Below are 19,478 nucleotides of genomic sequence, written 5' to 3' on the forward strand. Positions count from 1 at the left end.
CGATCTGGACACCACAAAGATCAATCTAGGATTTTGACGCCACACTCTTTGTGATTGAAGAGTGATAAGTCAGGTAGGGTTCTTCACAAATCAATTTGGAAGAATAACTCTTAATTCTCGGAATTAAGTTCAAATATTGGCCAAAAGTTGTTTATTACATATTCTGATGCCATATTTATAATGGAACATCCCTCCACACTTAGGAAAATTCAACATGACAGAAATCAAGCCCAAAACTTGGACTTTGACAAAGTAACCAGACAAATTACACTAGCACATATTTTCTGACTTTAATTGAAACATAAACAGACCGAATTTAAAATGGCTATAACTTCTTGCACAAAAGTCCAATGCAATCATGGTTGGACAATCTGGAAAGATCACGTTCTAAACTTGAAATCCACCTAGATTAGTCTTGTTTTCACATGCAATGGATGACTTCAAATTCGGGTTCAAATTTATCTACTGTTCTGACGTAAACAGCATCAATTTCTTAACTTATTTGCATTATCAACCCAAATTCAAGTAGTCCAGCATCAAAAGAACCATTAAGGGCTCTTCCCATCTTTAAGCTCCAATTGTAGGCAAATAAGCACCCTTGAACCAATTTGAAACTGATTGCCAAATTTTAACTCCGACGCAGCTTCAATCATTCCAATCTGACTCGTCAAGGTCCTTTGTAGTTGTTTCGCTCTCGCTCTTGTCATTGGACCATCTGAATCCTCTTGCATATTTGATTTACCTTTACGAGATGGATTATCATTCCCATGATGCACATCATCAGCCCCGGGTTGATAATGATTTGTCCTCAAATCATAATCGTCGTCATCATCCAAGTATGGAGTCAAGTCTTTCACATTAAAAGTAGTTGATACATTGTAATCACCAGGAAGATCTACCTTATACGCATTATCATTCACCTTCTCTATAATCCGAAATGGACCATCAGCTCTTGGCATCAACTTGGACTTGCGTTTGCTTGGAAATCTGCCCTTACTAAGATGAATCCAAACAAGATCACCGGGTTCAAACCTAACCATTTTCTGCCCCTTGTTAGCTTGTTTAGCATACTTTCTTGTTTTCTCCTCAATATGTAATCGAACCTGCTCATGTAGTTTCTTCATCAGTTCTGCCTTTCTAATTCCATCCATAGATGTCCTCTCATCAATTGGAATATGAACAAGATCAATAGGAACACAAGGATTAAAGCCATACACGACCTCAAATGGTGAAAATTTTGTAGCCCCATGCACACTACGATTATATGCAAACTCCACAATAGGCAAACAAGTATCCCAACTCTTCAAATTCTTATGTATAACAGCTCGTAACAAAGAAGATAAAGTTCGGTTTACTACCTCAGTTTGTCCATCAGTTTGTGGATGACATGCCGTACTGAAAAGTAACTTCGTTCCTAGCTTCCTCCAAAGAGTCTTCCAAAAGTAGCTTAAGAACTTTGTATCACGATCAGAGACAATGCTTTTAGGAACTCCATGCAAACGAACAATCTCTTGAAAGAACAAATCAGCTACATGTACAGCATCGTCAGTTTTGTTGCAAGGAATGAAATGGGACATTTTGGAGAATCGATCAACCACAACCATTATTGAATCCTTTCCACGCTGTGTTCTCGGTAACCCCAGTACAAAGTCCATGCTAACATCCATCCACGGTTGCTCTGGAATAGGCAACGGCATATACAGCCCATAAGCATTCTCTTTACCCTTAGCTTTCTTGCAAATAGCACATCTCTCAATCACCTTGTGCACATCCCGTAACATGCTAGGCCAAAAGAAATGTTCTTTCAGCAACTCATAAGTCTTCTTCTCCCCAAAATGACCACTAAGACCACCACCATGAGCCTCTCGCACAAGCAACTCCCGTAATGAACCTGAAGGAATACACATTCTGCCCATTTTGAACAAGTAACCTTCATGCATAAAGAACCTATCACAAGCTCCCTTTGCACATTCGGTAACCACATTAGCAAAGTAGGAATCATTAGCGTATTGATCCTTCACTTGTTCAAAACCCATCAGCCTTGCATTCAACATAGAGATCAGTGCATACCTCCTAGAAAGAGCATCAGCAACCACATTAACTTGCCCTTTCTTGTACTTTATGACATAAGGAAATGACTCCATAAACTCCACCCATTTAGCATGTCTTCGATTCAGCTTGCTTTGCCCTTTAAGATACTTCAAGGATTCATGATCAGTATGAATAACGAATTCTTTTGGCAACAAGTAGTGCTGCCATACCTCCAGAGCTCGAATCAAAGCATAGAACTCCTTGTCATAAATAGAGTAGTTCAAACGTGCTCCATTTAACTTTTCACTGAAGAATGCAATCGGCCTCTTTTCTTGCATCAAAACAGCCCCAATTCCAACTCCGGAAGCATCACACTCTATTTCAAATGTTTTAGCAAAGTCTGGAAGTGCTAAAACTGGAGCAGTACACAACTTTTCTTTAATTAGCTCAAAAGCTTTCTGAGCATCTGCACTCCATCTAAACTCGTTTCCTTTTTTCAAGCATTCTGTCATAGGAGCAACAATAGAGCTGAAATCTTTCACAAATCGCCTGTAGAAAGAAGCTAAACCATGAAAACTCCTCACATCAGCGATACTAGCAGGTTTTGGCCAGTCCCGAATTGCCTCAATTTTCTCCTCATCAACCTTAACTCCCTTGCTAGAGATAATATATCCAAGAAACACGACACTTTCTTTACAGAAGGAACACTTTGTGAGTTTCCCATACAACTTAGAATCTCGCAAAGTTTCAAACACAACTCTAAGATGCTTCACATGATCATCAAAGGTCTTGTTATACACTAGGATATCGTCAAAATATACTACAACAAACATCCCAATATACTTCCTCAAAACATGATTCATAAGCCTCATAAATGTACTAGGCGCATTAGATAACCCAAACGGCATTACCATCCATTCATATAACCCCTGTTTAGTTTTAAATGCTGTTTTCCATTCATCTCCCTATTTCATTCTAATTTGGTGATAACCACTCATCAAATCGACTTTAGAAAACAATGCAGCACCATGCAACTCATCAAGCAAATCATCAAGTCTGGGTATAGGAAATCGATACTTAACTGTTATTTTGTTGATAGCACGGCTGTCCATACACATCCTCATGGTACCATCTTTCTTTGGTACAAGCAAAGTAGGTACGGAACATGGACTAAGTGATTCTCGAACATAGCCCTTCTCTACAAGCTCACCAACCTGCCTTTGAATCTCTTTTGCTTCCGCTGGATTACATCTGTATGCTGGTCTATTAGGAAGTGAAGCTCCCGGCACCAAATCAATTTGATGCTCAATTCCACGAATAGGCGGTAACCCTTTAGGTAATTCATCTGGAAACACATCTTTAAATTCTTCTAGCAATTCCTTAATCTGTGCTGGTAAGTCCAGTCCTTCTACTTGTAGCAATTGCTTTGCCCAGATCATGAAAACAACCCCCGTCGAAGCTAATGCCTGTTTGATATCGCCTTTTTTGGCTAACAACAGCCCCTTACGTGATTGCACCTCCTTTTGTTGGCTTTGTAACTGATCCGCTCTAACCTGTTGAGAACTCAATGGTAACAAGTTCACCTTCTTTCCATTCAGCATGAAAGAATAAGTGTTCTTTCGTCCATTGTAGGTCACATCCTTATCAAACTGCCATGGACGACCCAGTAACAAATGGCTAGCTGACATCGGCGCAACGTCACACAAAACCTCGTCATGATAGGTTTTAATGGAAAAGGGCACAAGAACTTGCTTTGTCACCCGAATCTCCCCATTCTCATTCAGCCATCGCAAACTATACGGTCTGGGATGTGGAATGGTAGTTAAGCCCAATTTCTCCACCAAGGTAGTTGACGCAACATTAGTGCAACTTCCATTGTCAATGATCATCCCACACACCTTATCTCGAATCTGACATCGAGTATGAAAGATGTTCTCACGTTGCTCAGCACTAACATCAACTTGTGCATTTAGAACCCGTTGCACAACCAACAAATCTCCCTTCACTGGTTCGAAATCCTCTTCCTGTTCCATTTGTGCCTCATCTTCATCTTCAGTTTCAGCCTCATCTCCACTGATCAGCTCTCCATGATCCCCATGCAATATCATTACCCTTTTATTTGGACATTCTGAAGCAATGTGCCCATGTCCTAAGCACTTGAAGCACTTGATGTCTCGTGACCTCCTTGGATGTGGAGGTTCTGTCACCTTCTCCTTTCCCTTTAAAGAATCAGAACTGGTATTCCCCTTGTTGACCTCCACCTTCTCATCTCGTTTAGGTGTGCTCCATGTTCGAGTAGGCGTAGATCTGTCCCTTGTCGTACTTGACGTAGTTACACTAGTTCGGACACCTCCTCGTTTCTGCTGCCTCTCTACACGACTTGCAAGCTTTATAACATCCTCAAGGAAGATGTACGGTTGCAATTCAACCACATTAGCTATATCCTTCCTTAACCCTCCAAGAAATCTAGCTATTGTTTGTTCTTGGGGTTCCATCAATTCACATCGAATCTGTAGCAACTCAAACTCTTTCACATACTCTTCCACGCTTAAAGATCCTTGTCGCAAAGTTTGAAGTCTGATGTATAGCTCTTGTTTATAGTAATCAGGAACAAATCTCTTCTTCATCACTCTTTTCATAGTTGCCCACGTTCTAATCTCCTCTTCTCCATCCCTTCTCCTCTGAATCTTTAAGTTTTCCCACCATAAAAGAGCATAATCTGTAAACTCAAGTGCTGCCACCTTGCACTTCCTTTCTTCAGAATATTCATCCCATTCGAACACCTTTTCAACCTTCTGAATCCATTCCAAGTATTCCTCAGGTGAACTACTTCCTCGAAACGGTGGAATCTTAAGTTTGAGACCACTAGGAGGATTATTATTCTGTCTTCTTGGTCTGCCCCTGTCGTCGGCCTCATCATCCCCATTTGGATCTCCATCAGCTTCTACAAAATCATTTCGTGGCACCCTAAGTGCTTGCCTCTGCTGGGGTTGCAAATGATTTCTTTGCATCATTTGCATAAGGGTATGCAACTGTTCACGAATTCCAGTCATTTCATCCCGAATCTCAGCATTAGATCGTTGTAAGCCCATAACCTGTGCCTGTTCCAAACTTAACCCTCTTGGCAAATCTTCTTTATCTCCAGCCATAATTAAGTTTATCAATTGCAATTCCAGCAAGCCTTTCTTCTGTTTCTAGCTCTTGCCTTAGATCGCAACTGATGCTCTGATACCAGATGTTGTGCCGTGAATGATTCAAAAATCAGCAACAATGAATCTGACGAAAATGGATGAAGGATGGGCAACAATGAGTCTGACGAAAATGGATGAAGGATGGGTCTGGTTGTATTGTCTTTCTTCTGGTGTTTAGGCTAGATTATAGTATTTTTAAGGTAAATAAAAATGGAGGATAAACTAGAGTGATACTTTGATAAGTCGATCTGGACGCCACAAAGATCAATCTAGGATTTTGACGCCACACTCTTTGTGATTGAAGAGTGATAAGTCAGTAGGGTTGATGCGAACCTCGTGATCACATGGTCACGCAACCCACACGCAAAGATGCCAATTCCCGGAAAGCCATGTAAATCAGGTTTGATAGGAGTGTGACACAAAGATAACTTGTACCTAGGCACCAGCACTATTGAAAACAGAAACCCCCACCCAACGAATATTGATTCGCGAACGAGAAGTATAAGGATGACGCCACGAAGTCAGTCGTTCTTCGATAAGTCGTTTTCAGTTCTTTAGAGAACCAAGGAAGGGAGATTATCCCACCAACACACAATAAGTGCAGCAAAGAAGTTTTATTAATCTGAAAATTGCGTAACCTTTACATGTTTGGGTTATGCCTTTATTTATACTGAATTTGAACTTAAAGAAACCCTAATGGACCTCCCTTAGGTGGACTTATATGTAGCCCACTTACAATTGACCCAAATAAGTAATAATAACCCAAAAACTAAGAACAAAATACTAAAAATACTAAAAATCCGAAAATATCATCCTAAATAAGCTAGAATCAGATTTGTCACCCTTAACAAATCCTAAACAAAATTGGAAAAATCTGATTTGGAAAATTTGTGTTGTTGCCCCCTTTGATGTCCTTGATTAGCTTGGAATTCCTTGTTTAACTTGGACAAATAAGAAAACAAATTTCCTCCTTTGTTGCTGATTTAATTACTTTCCTTCCTAAGTGAGGAAAAGCATTAAATAGTCCTCCCCTCTATAGGAATAAGATTTGGCCAACTTCCTTACTTAGTTAGGAGAATAAATTGCTGACTCTTTATCCTTGTAGTATTAGAAAAGACAAGCCTAACAAGGCTGGTATTGGGCCGGACACATCAACCCCTTGTTCCACATGAATTGGGTCTTCTTGGACCTGAACTAAATGAATTAAAGGTTGTTCTTCATGCTCCTTAAATGTTCCAAGCCTCTCTAGGTCCATTTTGTTCCATATATTCTGAACAAGCCCATTCAATGCTCCTTAAATGTTCCAAGCCTCTCTAGGTCCATTTTGTTCCATATATTCTGAACAAGCCCATTCAATGCTCCTTAAATGTTCCAAGCCTCTCTAGGTCCATTTTGTTCCATATATTCTGAACAAGCCCATTCAATGCTCCTTAAATGTTCCAAGCCTCTCTAGGTCCATTTTGTTCCATATATTCTGAACAAGCCCATTCAATGCTTCTTTAAGCTTCTTAGCCCTAGCTCTTGTGATTGGCCCAATTGGCACCTCCAATGGGTTGTTGGCATGATTATGCTTGGTGTTAGGCTGATCCGCATCATCCCCTCTCTCTTCAAAAGGATTCGACCTCGAACCATCACCTACATCAAACAGAGTAAGATCAGAAACATTAAAGGTAGCACTAACACTATACTCACCTGGCAAATCAACTTTATAAGCGTTGTCATTGATCCTCTCAAGGATCTGAAACGGCTCATCTCCTCGTGGTTGTAGCTTTGACTTCCTCTGGGCCGGAAATCTCTCCTTGCGCATATGCACCCAAACCCAATCGCCAGGCTGAATGTTTGCGCCCCTTATTGGCTTTGGTCGCATACACGCGATTCCTCTTTTCAATCTGTTGCCGCACACTCTCATGAAGAGTTTTCACCACCTGTGCTTTACGATTACCATCCAAACTAACCCTTTCATCAATAGGCAAAGGAATCAAATCCATTGGAGTTAAAGGGTTAAATCCATACACAATTTCAAATGGTGAAAATTCAGTAGTAGAGTGCACACTACGATTATATGCAAACTCTATAAATGGCAAACAATCTTCCCAATTCTTTAAGTTCTTTTGAATGACAACACGCAAAAGTTGTGTTAAGGTCCTATTAACTACTTCGGTTTGTCCATCTGTTTGGGGGTGACAAGTAGTTGAAAACAACAGTTTAGTACCCATTTTTCCCCATAACACCTTCCAAAAATAGCTAAGGAACTTAACATCTCTATCAGAAACAATGCTCTTAGGGACCCCGTGAAGTCGTACTATCTCCCTAAAGAACAAATCAGCAATGTTAGTTGCATCGTCAGTTTTATGACATGGAATGAAATGTGCCATCTTTGAAAACCTATCAACAACTACAAAGATGGAATCCCTGCCCCGTTTTGACCTAGGTAAACCCAAGACAAAGTCCATCGAAATGTCTACCCAAGGTTCTTTCGGTACAGGCAAAGGGGTATACAAGCCATGCGGTTGAGTCCTAGACTTTGCTTTCCTACAAGTTATGCATTTATCACATATGCGTTGCATATCTTTTTTTATTTTAGGCCAATAAAAATGCTCATGCAACACATCCAAAGTCTTAACAACACCAAAATACCCCATCAACCCGCCTCCATGTGCTTCACGTACAAGCAATTCACGCATAGAACTTAAAGGAACACACAAACGACTCTCTTTAAACAAATATCCATCAAGTCTATAAAACTTTCCAAAAGCTGAAGTTTCGCAAGCATTGTAAACATTAGCAAAATCACTATCATCCTTGTACAATTCTTTTATGTGTTCAAATCCTAGAAATCTAGCATCCAAAGTAGATAAAAGAACATACCTGCGTGAAAGTGCATCAGCCACAATGTTTTCTTTCCCTTGCTTATACTTGATCACATACGGAAATGTTTCAATAAATTCAACCCATTTGGCATGTCTCCTACTCAATTTACCTTGCCCTTTCAAGTGCTTCAATGATTCATGATCAGAATGTATGACAAACTCCTTGGGCCACAGGTAATGTTCCCACGTCTCTAAAGTTCTTACCAAGGCATAGAGTTCCTTGTCATATGTAGGGTAATTCAAGGCTGCCCCATTAAGTTTTTCGCTGAAATATGCAATGGGCCTCCTATCCTGCATTAACACAGCTCCTATTCCGATACCTGACGCATCACATTCTACTTCAAAAGCTCTTGTAAAGTCTGGCAAAGCTAAAACAGGTGCCGAACAAAGCTTATCCTTCAACAATTTAAAAGCCTCATCTTATGCATCATTCCATTTGAATCCAACAGACTTTTTCATAATTTCAGTTAAAGGTGCAACAATAGTACTAAAATCCTTCACAAACCTTCTATAAAAACTAGCAAGTCCATGAAAACTCCTTACCTCACTTACCGATTTTGGTGTAGGCCAATCTCGGATGGCTTTGACTTTCTCCTCATCCATCTCGATACCCTGTGCAGTAACGACATAGCCAAGAAACACAATTTTTTCCATGCAAAAGGTACACTTCTTAAGATTAGCATATAATCGCTCACTACGCAACACACTAAGTACATTACGCAAATGATCAAGATGCTCATTTAAGTTCTTGCTATAGATCAAAATGTCATCAAAATACACAACAACAAACTTACCTATAAATGCACGCAAGACATGATTCATTAAACGCATAAACGTGCTAGGCGCATTTGTAAGTCCAAACGGCATGACTAACCATTCATATAAACCATGCTTAGTCTTAAATGCAGTTTTCCACTCATCACCCTCTTTCATCCTAATTTGATGGTACCCACTTTTTAAGTCAATCTTAGAGAAAATACATGATCCATGTAACTCATCTAGCATGTCATCAAGCCTAGGAATAGGATGTCGATACTTTACCGTTATGTTATTGACAGCACGACAATCAACACACATCCTCCATGTTCCATCCTTTTTAGGCACAAGTAGCACTGGCACAGCACAAGGACTCATACTCTCACGAATGTACCCCTTCATCATCAACTCATCTACTTGCCTTTGAAGCTCCTTCGTCTCCTCGGGGTTGCTTCTATAGGCTGGACGGTTAGGAATTGAAGCTCCGGGCACAAGATCAATTTGATGTTCAATCCCCCTTAATGGTGGTAATCCATTAGGGATGTCTTCAGGGAATACATCATCAAACTCCTGCATCAAAGAAACAGCCACACTAGGAATAGCAGAATCAAGATCGTTAGTGTTAAAATAAGCCTCCTTATACACAAGTAAGATCATTGGCTTATTAGTAAAAAATGCAGATCTGATTTGAGATCCTTTTGCATAAAAATTAGCTTGTTTCTTTAATTTTTCCACACTATTATCATCACACAAGCTTACTTTCTTCACTCCTCGGTTTTTACCTCCATTCTCAATCGGTTTAATTAATGATTTAGGTTTAGCCGAATCTGATGGTTTTCTCTCACCATTGGCCTCACGTGAATTTTCACTCTTCCCATCCTCACATTCCTTTTTTAATTTGATTTGATCATCATACACTTGTTTCGGAGAAAGAGGTACAAGAGTGATGGTTTTACCATCCTTTACAATAGTGAACCTATTTCTAAACCCATCATGAATCGCTTTCCGATCAAACTGCCATGGACGCCCCAAAAGTAAGTGACTAGCATGCATCGGGACGACATCACATAAAATCTCATCAGAATACTTCCCAATAGCAAACGCAATCAAAACCTGCTTAGTAACCCTCACTTCACCACATTCATTCAACCATTGCAATCTATAAGGCCTAGGATGCTTAATACAACTCAGATTCAATTTCTTCACAAGTGTATCACTAGCAACATTAGCACAACTACCTCCATCAATTATCATGTTATATACCTTGTTTTGGATGTGACATCGAGTGTGAAATATATTTTCCCGTTGCTGATCTACATCATCTTCTTTGATTTGCATGTTCAGCGCACGTCTTATAACCAAAGCCTCCCCCTCAACAGGGTATGCAATCTCCTCATCGCTACAATCCATCAAAGGTGGCATCTCTTCACTTTCAGATTTCTCACTTTCAGATTCAACATCCCCATTATCCCTTATAAGCATAACTCTTCGGTTTGGACACTGAGATGCAATGTGCCCCTTCCCTAAACATTTAAAGCATTTAATATCTCTATCACGAGTAGGTTGAGATTCAGATTTACCTTTCCCATCCGTATATGTATCCTTTTTGGCCTTAGGTGGTTCAACCTTTGCATAAGGCTTTGGTTGGACAGCCCCCTCTCTTTTCAAATTCAGCCTCCATGTTGAGGAAGATGAAGCCGAATTGGTCTGAAAACGTGTACTGCCCCTTCTCTTTATTTGTCTCTCTACCTTCGTTGCCATATGGACCATGTCTTCCAATTCCACACAGTGTTGTAATTCTACAACATTTGCAATGTCCCTATTCAATCCATTTAGAAACCTAGCCATAGTAGCTTCCCGATCCTCAATCACGTTGGCCCGAATCATGACAATCTCCATTTCCTTGAAATACTCATCCACGGACCTAGAACCCTGATTCAAACCCTGCAATTTCAGATACAAATCTCTATAATAGTGGTTAGGCACAAATCGCCTTCTCATCAACACTTTCATCTCCTCCCATGACGCTATCGGCCTCTCTCCACTCCGTCTTCTACTAGTAACATTCTGATCCCACCAAATCAGTGCATAATCCATGAATTCGATGACTACCAATTTCACTTTCTTCGCCTCCGAATAGTTATGGCAATCAAAAATCCAATCCACCTTTTTTTCCCACTCCAAATATGCCTCGGGATCGTTTTTACCTTGAAAAGAAGGTATTTTCAGTTTGATAGCATCCAAATCACCATCTAAATCAGCATGTCCCCCAACACTACGGAAATTTTCCCTTTGGCCGAATTGGCCCCTAGTTCTATTCCCATAATCCCTTCGGTTTCTAGGCTGCCGAAAACCTTCCCGGTAGTCTATGGCCTCATCATCAAAAACACCATCACCGATATCACCAACGGCCTCCTCAAAATCCTCACAATCAGCCCACCTTGTTGGCCTGTTGGCCCTACTGCTATTGTTTGCTTTCGGTTCCACCCCAAGCTTCACATTTTGGGTGCTCGTACCAGCCCCGTTACCACGTTTCTCCACCCTATCAAGTCTGTCGCACACATTTCCCATCACAAAATTCATCCTCTCCATCATTTGTGTCATGACTTGCATTTGAAATGTAAGTTCTCCCTCGGGATGGGGCGGTGTATTGTTTTGATCTGACATGATAGTACCTGCAAAAAGTTGTTAGTGGTAAAAGAAAATTTACCCTCACGTCACTCGTGTTTCGCTCAAACACTCTTAATATCCTCACACCTCTCGTCTCACCTTCTTGCGATTCTTGTGAAACTGAAACCAACACCAAATAGAACCAACTTGGCAGCGCTATCCAAATATATATATGACTCAAGAAGCAATGAAAAAACTAGAAAACAAGCAAAACGAAACTGCGATGATAGTCTCGTGAGTAGCAAGCGAGTCTATCCGAAATATGAACGAAACTGAAGACGCGAATAAAAACAGCAACAAAAAATATCCAAATCATTAAACAGCACCCAAATATGTTGGATATGATGAAAATAAACTGCAAGAAACGAAATCAACAAAAAGCAAGCGAATTTTGAAACGGTGACGCAAGACAGACTCGTTTACGACAAGTTAAGTCCGAATCTGGAACCTAAAGTAAATAATGTTCAATTGAGTTAAAATTTCAGATATAGTGCGATATCAACCCAAATAGACAGAATATAAGGTTTGAGCAATTTATGACAACGTTTGATATACTGACGTAAAAACGTTATGAATCAGACCTGAATAGACCCGAATTTGAAACCCAAAGCAAATGATATCCAATTGACCCCAAATTTGATATGTAATGCGATTAGGACCCCAGTAATTGGAATATCAAATTTGAGCTAATTCCGAGTTGAGTTGATCCAATTGTCCCTTGTTTAGTTTTCTGCGGCAGAATCTAATAAACGTCTTTTTGAACAATTTTTCTTTTCTTTTCTCTTTTCTCTCTCTTTTTTTTATTTTACTGATATATTTTGAACAATAACAGAATGAAATAACAAATTTTTTTTCCTTTTTATATGCCGCAAATTCAAGGAGAAGAAGAAATTGGATACTAAGGAATTTTTTGCGGAATTAACAAGAAACGAAAATTTCAGGACGATATAACCTGATTAATGGAGCCAAGCTCTGATACCAAATGATGCGAACCTCGTGATCACATGGTCACGCAACCCACACGCAAAGATGTCAATTCCCGGAAAGCCAAGTAAATCAGGTTTGATAGGAATGTGACACAAAGATAACTTGTACCTAGGCACCAGCACTATTGAAAACAGAAACCCCCACCCAACGAATATTGATTCGCGAACGAGAAGTATAAGGATGACGCCACGAAGACAGTTGTTCTTCGATAAGTCGTTTTCAGTTCTTTAGAGAACCAAGGAAGGGAGATTATCCCACCAACACACAATAAGTGCAGCAAAGAAGTTTTATTAATATGAAAATTGCGTAACCTTTACATGTTTGGGTTATGCCTTTATTTATACTGAATTTGAACTTAAAGAAACCCTAATGGACCTCCCTTAGGTGGACTTATATGTAGCCCACTTACAATTGACCCAAATAAGTAATAATAACCCAAAAACTAAGAAGAAAATACTAAAAATACTAAAAATCCGAAAATACCATCCTAAATAAATTAGAATCAGATTTGTCACCCTTAAGAAGTCCTAAGCAAAATTGGAAAAATCTGATTTGAAAAATTTGTGTTGCTGCCCCCTTTGATGTCCTTGATTAGCTTGGAATTCCTTGTTTAACTTGGACAAATAAGAAAACAAATTTCCTCCTTTGTTGCTGATTTAATTACTTTCCTTCCTAAGTGAGGAAAAGCATTAAATAGTCCTCCCCTCTTTAGGAATAAGATTTGGCCAACTTCCTTACTTAGTTAGGAGAATAAATTGCTGACTCTTTATCCTTGTAGTATTAGAAAAGACAAGCCTAACAAGGCTGGTATTGGGCCGGACACATCAACCCCTTGTTTCACATGAATTGGGCTCTTCTTGGACCTGAACTAAATGAATTAAAGGTTGTCCTTCATGCTCCTTAAATGTTCCAAGCCTCTCTAGGTCCATTTTGTTCCATATATTCTGAACAAGCCCATTCAATGCTTCTTTAAGCTTTTTAGCCCTAGCTCTTGTGATTGGCCCAATTGGCACCTCCAATGGGTTGTTGGCATGATTATGCTTGGTGTTAGGCTGATCCGCATCAACATTTCACTGACCACTATGCTGACAGGTTGAGAATATGCTTGGCTAATTTCGACGAGCGAAACAAGCTCATCAAACTCACAAGTGAGCTACCATAAACCATTTATGGGTTCGATAATATAGGCCACAGAAAATCATAACCGTAACATTTTGGGATCAGCTTATATGCAGGGCACCTGGAGTGAACTTCCCCTGAACTTGATTGGCTATATCAGATGCAACTTACTGCACTAGATCCAAATCAGAGCCACTTCTGAAAAGTTGAGCAAGAAAACATGCAATTGAAATCTATTTAACAGGTCGTAAGATATAATTTGGTTAGCAACAGGTACGACTTAAAAACAGTCCATCAAGTAAAATATTTCTTATTCTCAGGCATGCCCTTTCATCAATCCTTAGTCAAGTTCAGGAACCTAAAATACCGATCATGTCTGATTACCAATAATATCAAAAGGAATATTATTAATTTATCTGGTCTCTTTATATACTATATCCTGCATCTCAACTATGATTATTAACCACTTTTCAATTATCAATTATCCATGACATGTATGATACTTGAGCATAGACCTCAACTATGATTATTAACCACTTTTCACCACCATAAGAGGCTATGCCAGTAGTTATCTTAACAGCATCACAAGAAAAATGCATCTCATTTCAACAAAACTGACAGTTGAAAAATTCAGGTTCGGTCCCATGTGTCAAAACATGGTAAAGGAAAACAGAATAAAACTATTAAAGCATCAATTTGGTCATTATCCGGAAAGCAACCCATGAAATGATTCAGAAAAGAAAAGGAGCGAGAAAAAACCAAATCAACACAATACTACAAGGATAGATACAAAACAACATTCACCCAAACTTACACGCATAACTTTCTTCACCTATTGACCCTTTCCACATTCACTCAAAGCAGCTAACTCAACTCACATTCATAACTTAAGTACAAAAAAAAAAAAAACAGAGGTTAGCTTGTTAGAGTTACCTACATATTGCTCAGTTCATCAAACATCCAGCGAGTACTCATTAGAGTTAGAAGAATAAGTTGCAATTTTCCCATCCAAAAGAACAAAGGAACACAGCAATTTTAAAATTCAGAAAGCCAAAAAAGTAGAACCACTTCCATTCCCTTGAAGCAACTATCAGGAATTGATCCACCAGTGGAATCATATACTAACATAGTTTAGGACCACTCCTTCCACTCCAGACCAGCAACAGAAATGGATCGTTGATGATGGGTATCATAGACAATTGCATATCAGATTGTGAATATGAGCATATCATCCCACTCAGAAACTTGCATGGATTTGAGACAGAAGTCATGTTCCTTTTCTTTTTTCCCTTTGTTAAGATAAGAATATAAGATGTCTGTAAATAAAGGCACAAACAAAATAGAGCTCCAGTTATCCAATATGCAGAACAAAAGCTGAGGAAACACCACCAAAATACCCTGTAAACAATACAACATAACAATGCAAAGAGAAAAAGAATTATCCAATAATTCCCAATGTTTGGCAATTATCCAATATTCTTAGCATCATAACACACCATATCATGGAAAAAATAGCACAACTACACAAAAATTTTCTTTCCTCCAGAACCACAGAACATGTCAAAACATGTCCTCTAGGTTCTACTCATTTTCCTAATAATTCTCTTGGCTACAAACTGTAACAACAAAATCAAAGAACTACAATGAGAAAAAATAGAATAGGAAGGAAAGAAAAGGAAAGTGACGCAACTTTTAGTCAAAAGTCAATCACAGTTCCAAGCTTCCATATGAACAACAAAATTTATGATCAAAAGCATAAGCATGCTTTTGATTATCTAGTTGACACAGAAAGGTCAAGATCTCTTAAGAATACAGAGCTAAAAAACATGTACAGGCAATAGGAATTTTAAAACATATTCAGAACTGGTGATTAATCATTGTGCGAGCTTCTACATACATACTTCAAGCAAACTCCTGGATCATAAATTGAGAGATCTTGGTATTTTTTTGTCTATGATAGTGCGCATCTGTTTGTATAACATTTATTAGCTCCACAAAATTTGAGTTTGAGCCCCATTCTATGGGATTCCATCATTTAAAAGCCTGTGCAAAAGGTTTCTGTTATGATAATTTGCAAAACCAACAATGCCAAACCAACGACATGGAGCCAGCAGCACAAATCCAGGAAAATAATAGAAATCATATTGAGAAGTTTTGAAACATTTTACACCTTTCATGGCATCCATCCAAACCAAACATAGTTAGCAAAAAGGTTCTGAATATCCATCAGGTTGTACTTGTATCTCTACAACTTATCATTAAAACATGTAGAGAGGCATGAAGCTCAAACAGAAAATCCCAGTTTCTCCATCTCTTTTTGAAAGTGAAATTTCTCACCTACAGCTTCCTCGTGACCTAAGAATTATCATCCTTCATTTATAATAATAACTGTGATAATTAATCTCTGATAGCACTGGCCTAAATGATTGATAAAAGATGAACTCATATCTTTTATCGCAGTTTCTTTCATTTTTTTTTATCTATTCAATTTTTATTAGAATCGGATCCTTAGCCATCTCAATTGTAAATAAATAAACAAAAGAACAGAAAATGAATTGAATCCTTGGTGCTCCCCCACCCACCAGGTGCTAATCTTAGTATTGGCATCAGCCATCTTTTGACATTTATGCTATTAAAATGCAACATTTAATAACAAACCACTTAATAGTTATAGAAACTTCTAAATAACCACTAGGATGGATAATCAACCGTTTCATCCATCATGCTCAAGAACGAAGAGGAAAAAAAGGGAATCAATCCCTCATGGCGGATGGATCAAGGGAACAACTTAAAAAAGTCTTCAACCTGCTGCCCTCTCTTCTTATTCATTAAAGTCACATCTTCATACCCTGCGTTAATCCTTCTATGTCAAAATAGTAAGTTCTATAACATGTCTTTCAAGAAATAAATCAATTCTCATCCCCATTGATTGTAAGCTCTTTTACCTAATTGCCAAGCTAGTCTGTCAGCCAATGGAAGTAGAAGGATTCTTCATACATGTCTGCTGTATGAGATAACTTGTCCCACGTAGTCACAGCTTACATGAATTTAATCTATCCTTCTAATCATCACTCTTCTTTCCAAACCTGATTCTATATATTGATAAATTATTTTCTTTCTTGCACAAAAGTACTTTCTGTGATGAATAATTGAATACCACAGCATCATAAAGTGACATCTTATCAAGAGTTATAATCTTTGAAGCACTTGTGAACACAGTAACCTTTTCGACTTACTGCAACTTGCGAACCATATGTAGTAACGAAACAAATGGTAAAAGAATCATGGGATTTTCACATTAGACAAACAAAATATCATTAAAATTGAATCTTACTTGTACATTGGAATCTAGGAACATCACACGTAACTCAATAATTTCAATTTGCTCTTAATAGCAAGTACACTTACCTTTATCAGAACAATCCATTATTCTGGACCATCACTCTCTCAATCCTCATCATCAGAGCTTTCCACATCACTACTATAATCACTACTATCATCATCCTGATCCGGAATATCCAGCTCCACGTGCCGAACCTGTATAGTCTCTGGTGGCTTATGCAATCCTTGAGGAGCAATAGGTGGCAACTTCTGTTCCACAGCTCTAGGCAATGGAATAGAGTCCAATGACACTGGATCCCCAGGCTTCCATCCAGGTGGCGGCACTGGTAAATCTGTTGGCAAAACCACAGGCATCCCAGGTTTCCACCCTGCCGGAACAGAAATATTAGGAGGAAACAGGCCTGCCAAATTCTCAAGCGGATTAGCTTCGTGTTGTGGCTCAATAATTGCCTCAATTGTCTTCTCCTTGGTTTCAACATCTTTAGGCAACCCAACATCAAGATGAGCAAAATTATACAACTGGGAAGCTCTCATTTGCTCTTCCTGAGGAGCAGGAGGTAGCGCCCCACGCAATGGCGCCTGTCCAGCACCAAATTCCGGCGGAGCAAATGTAGTATAACTAATACGATGCGCATATGACAAAATATCAGATAACTTCAATTGAGAAGCAACAGTAGTGGTGTTAGTAGCATTTTCTTCATCTTCATTAGGAGGGATAGGGCGGCGGCGGCGATAATCAGCATAATCATCAACTAAAATATCAAGAACTCTCTCAGCTTCTTTCAATTTATTAGCAAAATTAAGAAGCGCAGAGTCTTTAGATTTGATTTCCTGGGAAACCCTTTGCTTGGAATCTTGGAGATCAAGGATTTCCTGAAGTTCGGCGACGGATTCGAAGAGTTGGGTTTGAAGGGAAGTAAAGAGGGAGATAATTTCTTTGGTAGAAGAAGGAGTGGGTTCGTCCAGTGATTGGGATTGTGACGGAAGAAAAGTTGGGAGTGTTCCGCGATAGGCGGAAAGCCAGTGGGGACGGTTAGGGGAGAGTTCGAAGAGTTTGGTGGCTAAAGAAGCCATTTGGAGGAGGAGAGATTGGGCTCTGGGGAGAGGTGGGAGGAGAGAAAGGAGAGCTAAGGAGGTGGTGGTGGTGGTGGTGGTGGTGGCGGACGGGTGGTGGTGCTGCGGTGGTTGAGGGTTGGGGAATTTGGGAGGAGGAGGATTTGGGGTTTGGACTGGGAGAGAAGGAGAAGTTGGGTTTGTTAGGCCTAATCTGGCCGGCGATTGTACAATTTGGTGCTGATGCATTTTTGAAGAATAGTTCTTCCTTTTTTTTTTTTTTAGAATGAAAATCTGCAAGAAGAACCCTAATTTGTTTCTACCAGGATTACAAAGGGGAGAATTCGATTCCTTGTTTTCCTGATTTGCTTAAAAGGAGAACGACGGCTTGCTTGCAGCTATTTACGAGTCGTCCGTTTTTACCTCTGGTTGATAATATTATTTTTTAAAATATTATTTATTTAAAAATATATTAAAATAATTTTTTTTATTTTTTTTATTTTTAATATCATTCCTTTAAAATATTAAAATTATTATAAAATATATATTAATTTAATATTTTTTAAAACCAAAAATACTTTTAAAAAACACTTAAAAATAATAATAAAAGTAAGTTAAACACCAAATTAATTAAGTTATTAGCTCTATTAAGTTATTAGCTCTATTCTAGTAAAGGTTATAATAGTTTTTTATGAGATGTGCGAAAAAATCATGTAATGATTGATTTAGATGTGATATAGTTAATTTAATATATTCAAAAACAACTTTAAAACATAGTTTGAATTGAAAAAAAAAAAAATCAAGATAATATCTTTAAGCAACAATATATTACATCAATTTAGGTTAACTTATTAAATTTATAACTCAAGTTATGAGACTATGATAACTCATATAAAAATATTTGAAAATATTATAGAACTCAATTATCAATTAATTTAATTTTAAATAATAAAATTTAAAAAATATAAAAAAAGACATAAAAAGCTACTTGAGTTAATATATCAAACTCATGCCTTGGATTATGAGATGAGAATAATTCCATAGAAAATAGATTAAAACAAATTATAAATTTTAATTCTAATTAAAAAATACAAATAAAATAGCTTGAGTCAGATCGAGTTAGTCTTCAAATTCATGATTTAGGTCATGAGATCATGATAACCTCATAGAAATTAAACTAAAAAATACCCAAGTTAATATATCAAACCTACAATAAAAGCAAATTAAAGCAAATTATGAAATTTAATTTCAATCAATTTATTGTCAAATGATAAAATTATAAAAAATCTAAATAAAAAAGACAACACCATAAAACAACTCGAGTTTACTTGATTTAACTTGTAAAATTTTAAGACTCGAGTCATGAGATTAAAATAACCTCATAAAAAATAAACTGAAATTAATTATGAAATCTAATTCAATCTAATCTTGAAGAATAAAATTAAGAATATCAATTAAA

The 19,478-nt window shown here is 38.2% G+C and overlaps 1 protein-coding gene across 2 annotated transcripts; it reads right to left on the reverse strand.

The window, feature by feature from the left end:
* Positions 1-14,212: 14,212 nt before the first annotated feature.
* LOC105142472 (mediator of RNA polymerase II transcription subunit 4-like) lies at positions 14,213-18,408 on the reverse strand. Of its 2 annotated transcripts, none has more exons than XM_011050120.1 (2): positions 17,033-18,408; positions 14,213-14,940 (listed from the first exon to the last, which is right to left on the reverse strand). In XM_011050120.1, the coding sequence occupies exon 1, from the start codon at positions 18,266-18,268 to the stop codon at positions 17,072-17,074; it is 1,197 nt and encodes a 398-aa protein (XP_011048422.1). In that variant the 5' UTR covers positions 18,269-18,408; the 3' UTR covers positions 14,213-14,940; positions 17,033-17,071. The 2 variants fall into 2 exon arrangements, with proteins under 2 accessions (XP_011048422.1, XP_011048421.1); XM_011050119.1 differs by having other exon boundaries at positions 14,213-15,022.
* Positions 18,409-19,478: the final 1,070 nt, after the last annotated feature.

The sequence above is a fragment of the Populus euphratica genome, unplaced genomic scaffold (assembly GCF_000495115.2).
Source record: "Populus euphratica unplaced genomic scaffold, PopEup_1.0 scaffold448.1, whole genome shotgun sequence".
Lineage (NCBI taxonomy): Eukaryota > Viridiplantae > Streptophyta > Magnoliopsida > Malpighiales > Salicaceae > Populus > Populus euphratica.

Coding starts and splice junctions, on each gene's coding strand:
- LOC105142472 (XM_011050120.1), bottom strand. CDS start 18,268: ATGCATCAGCACCAAATTGTACAATCGCCGGCCAGATTAGGCCTAACA.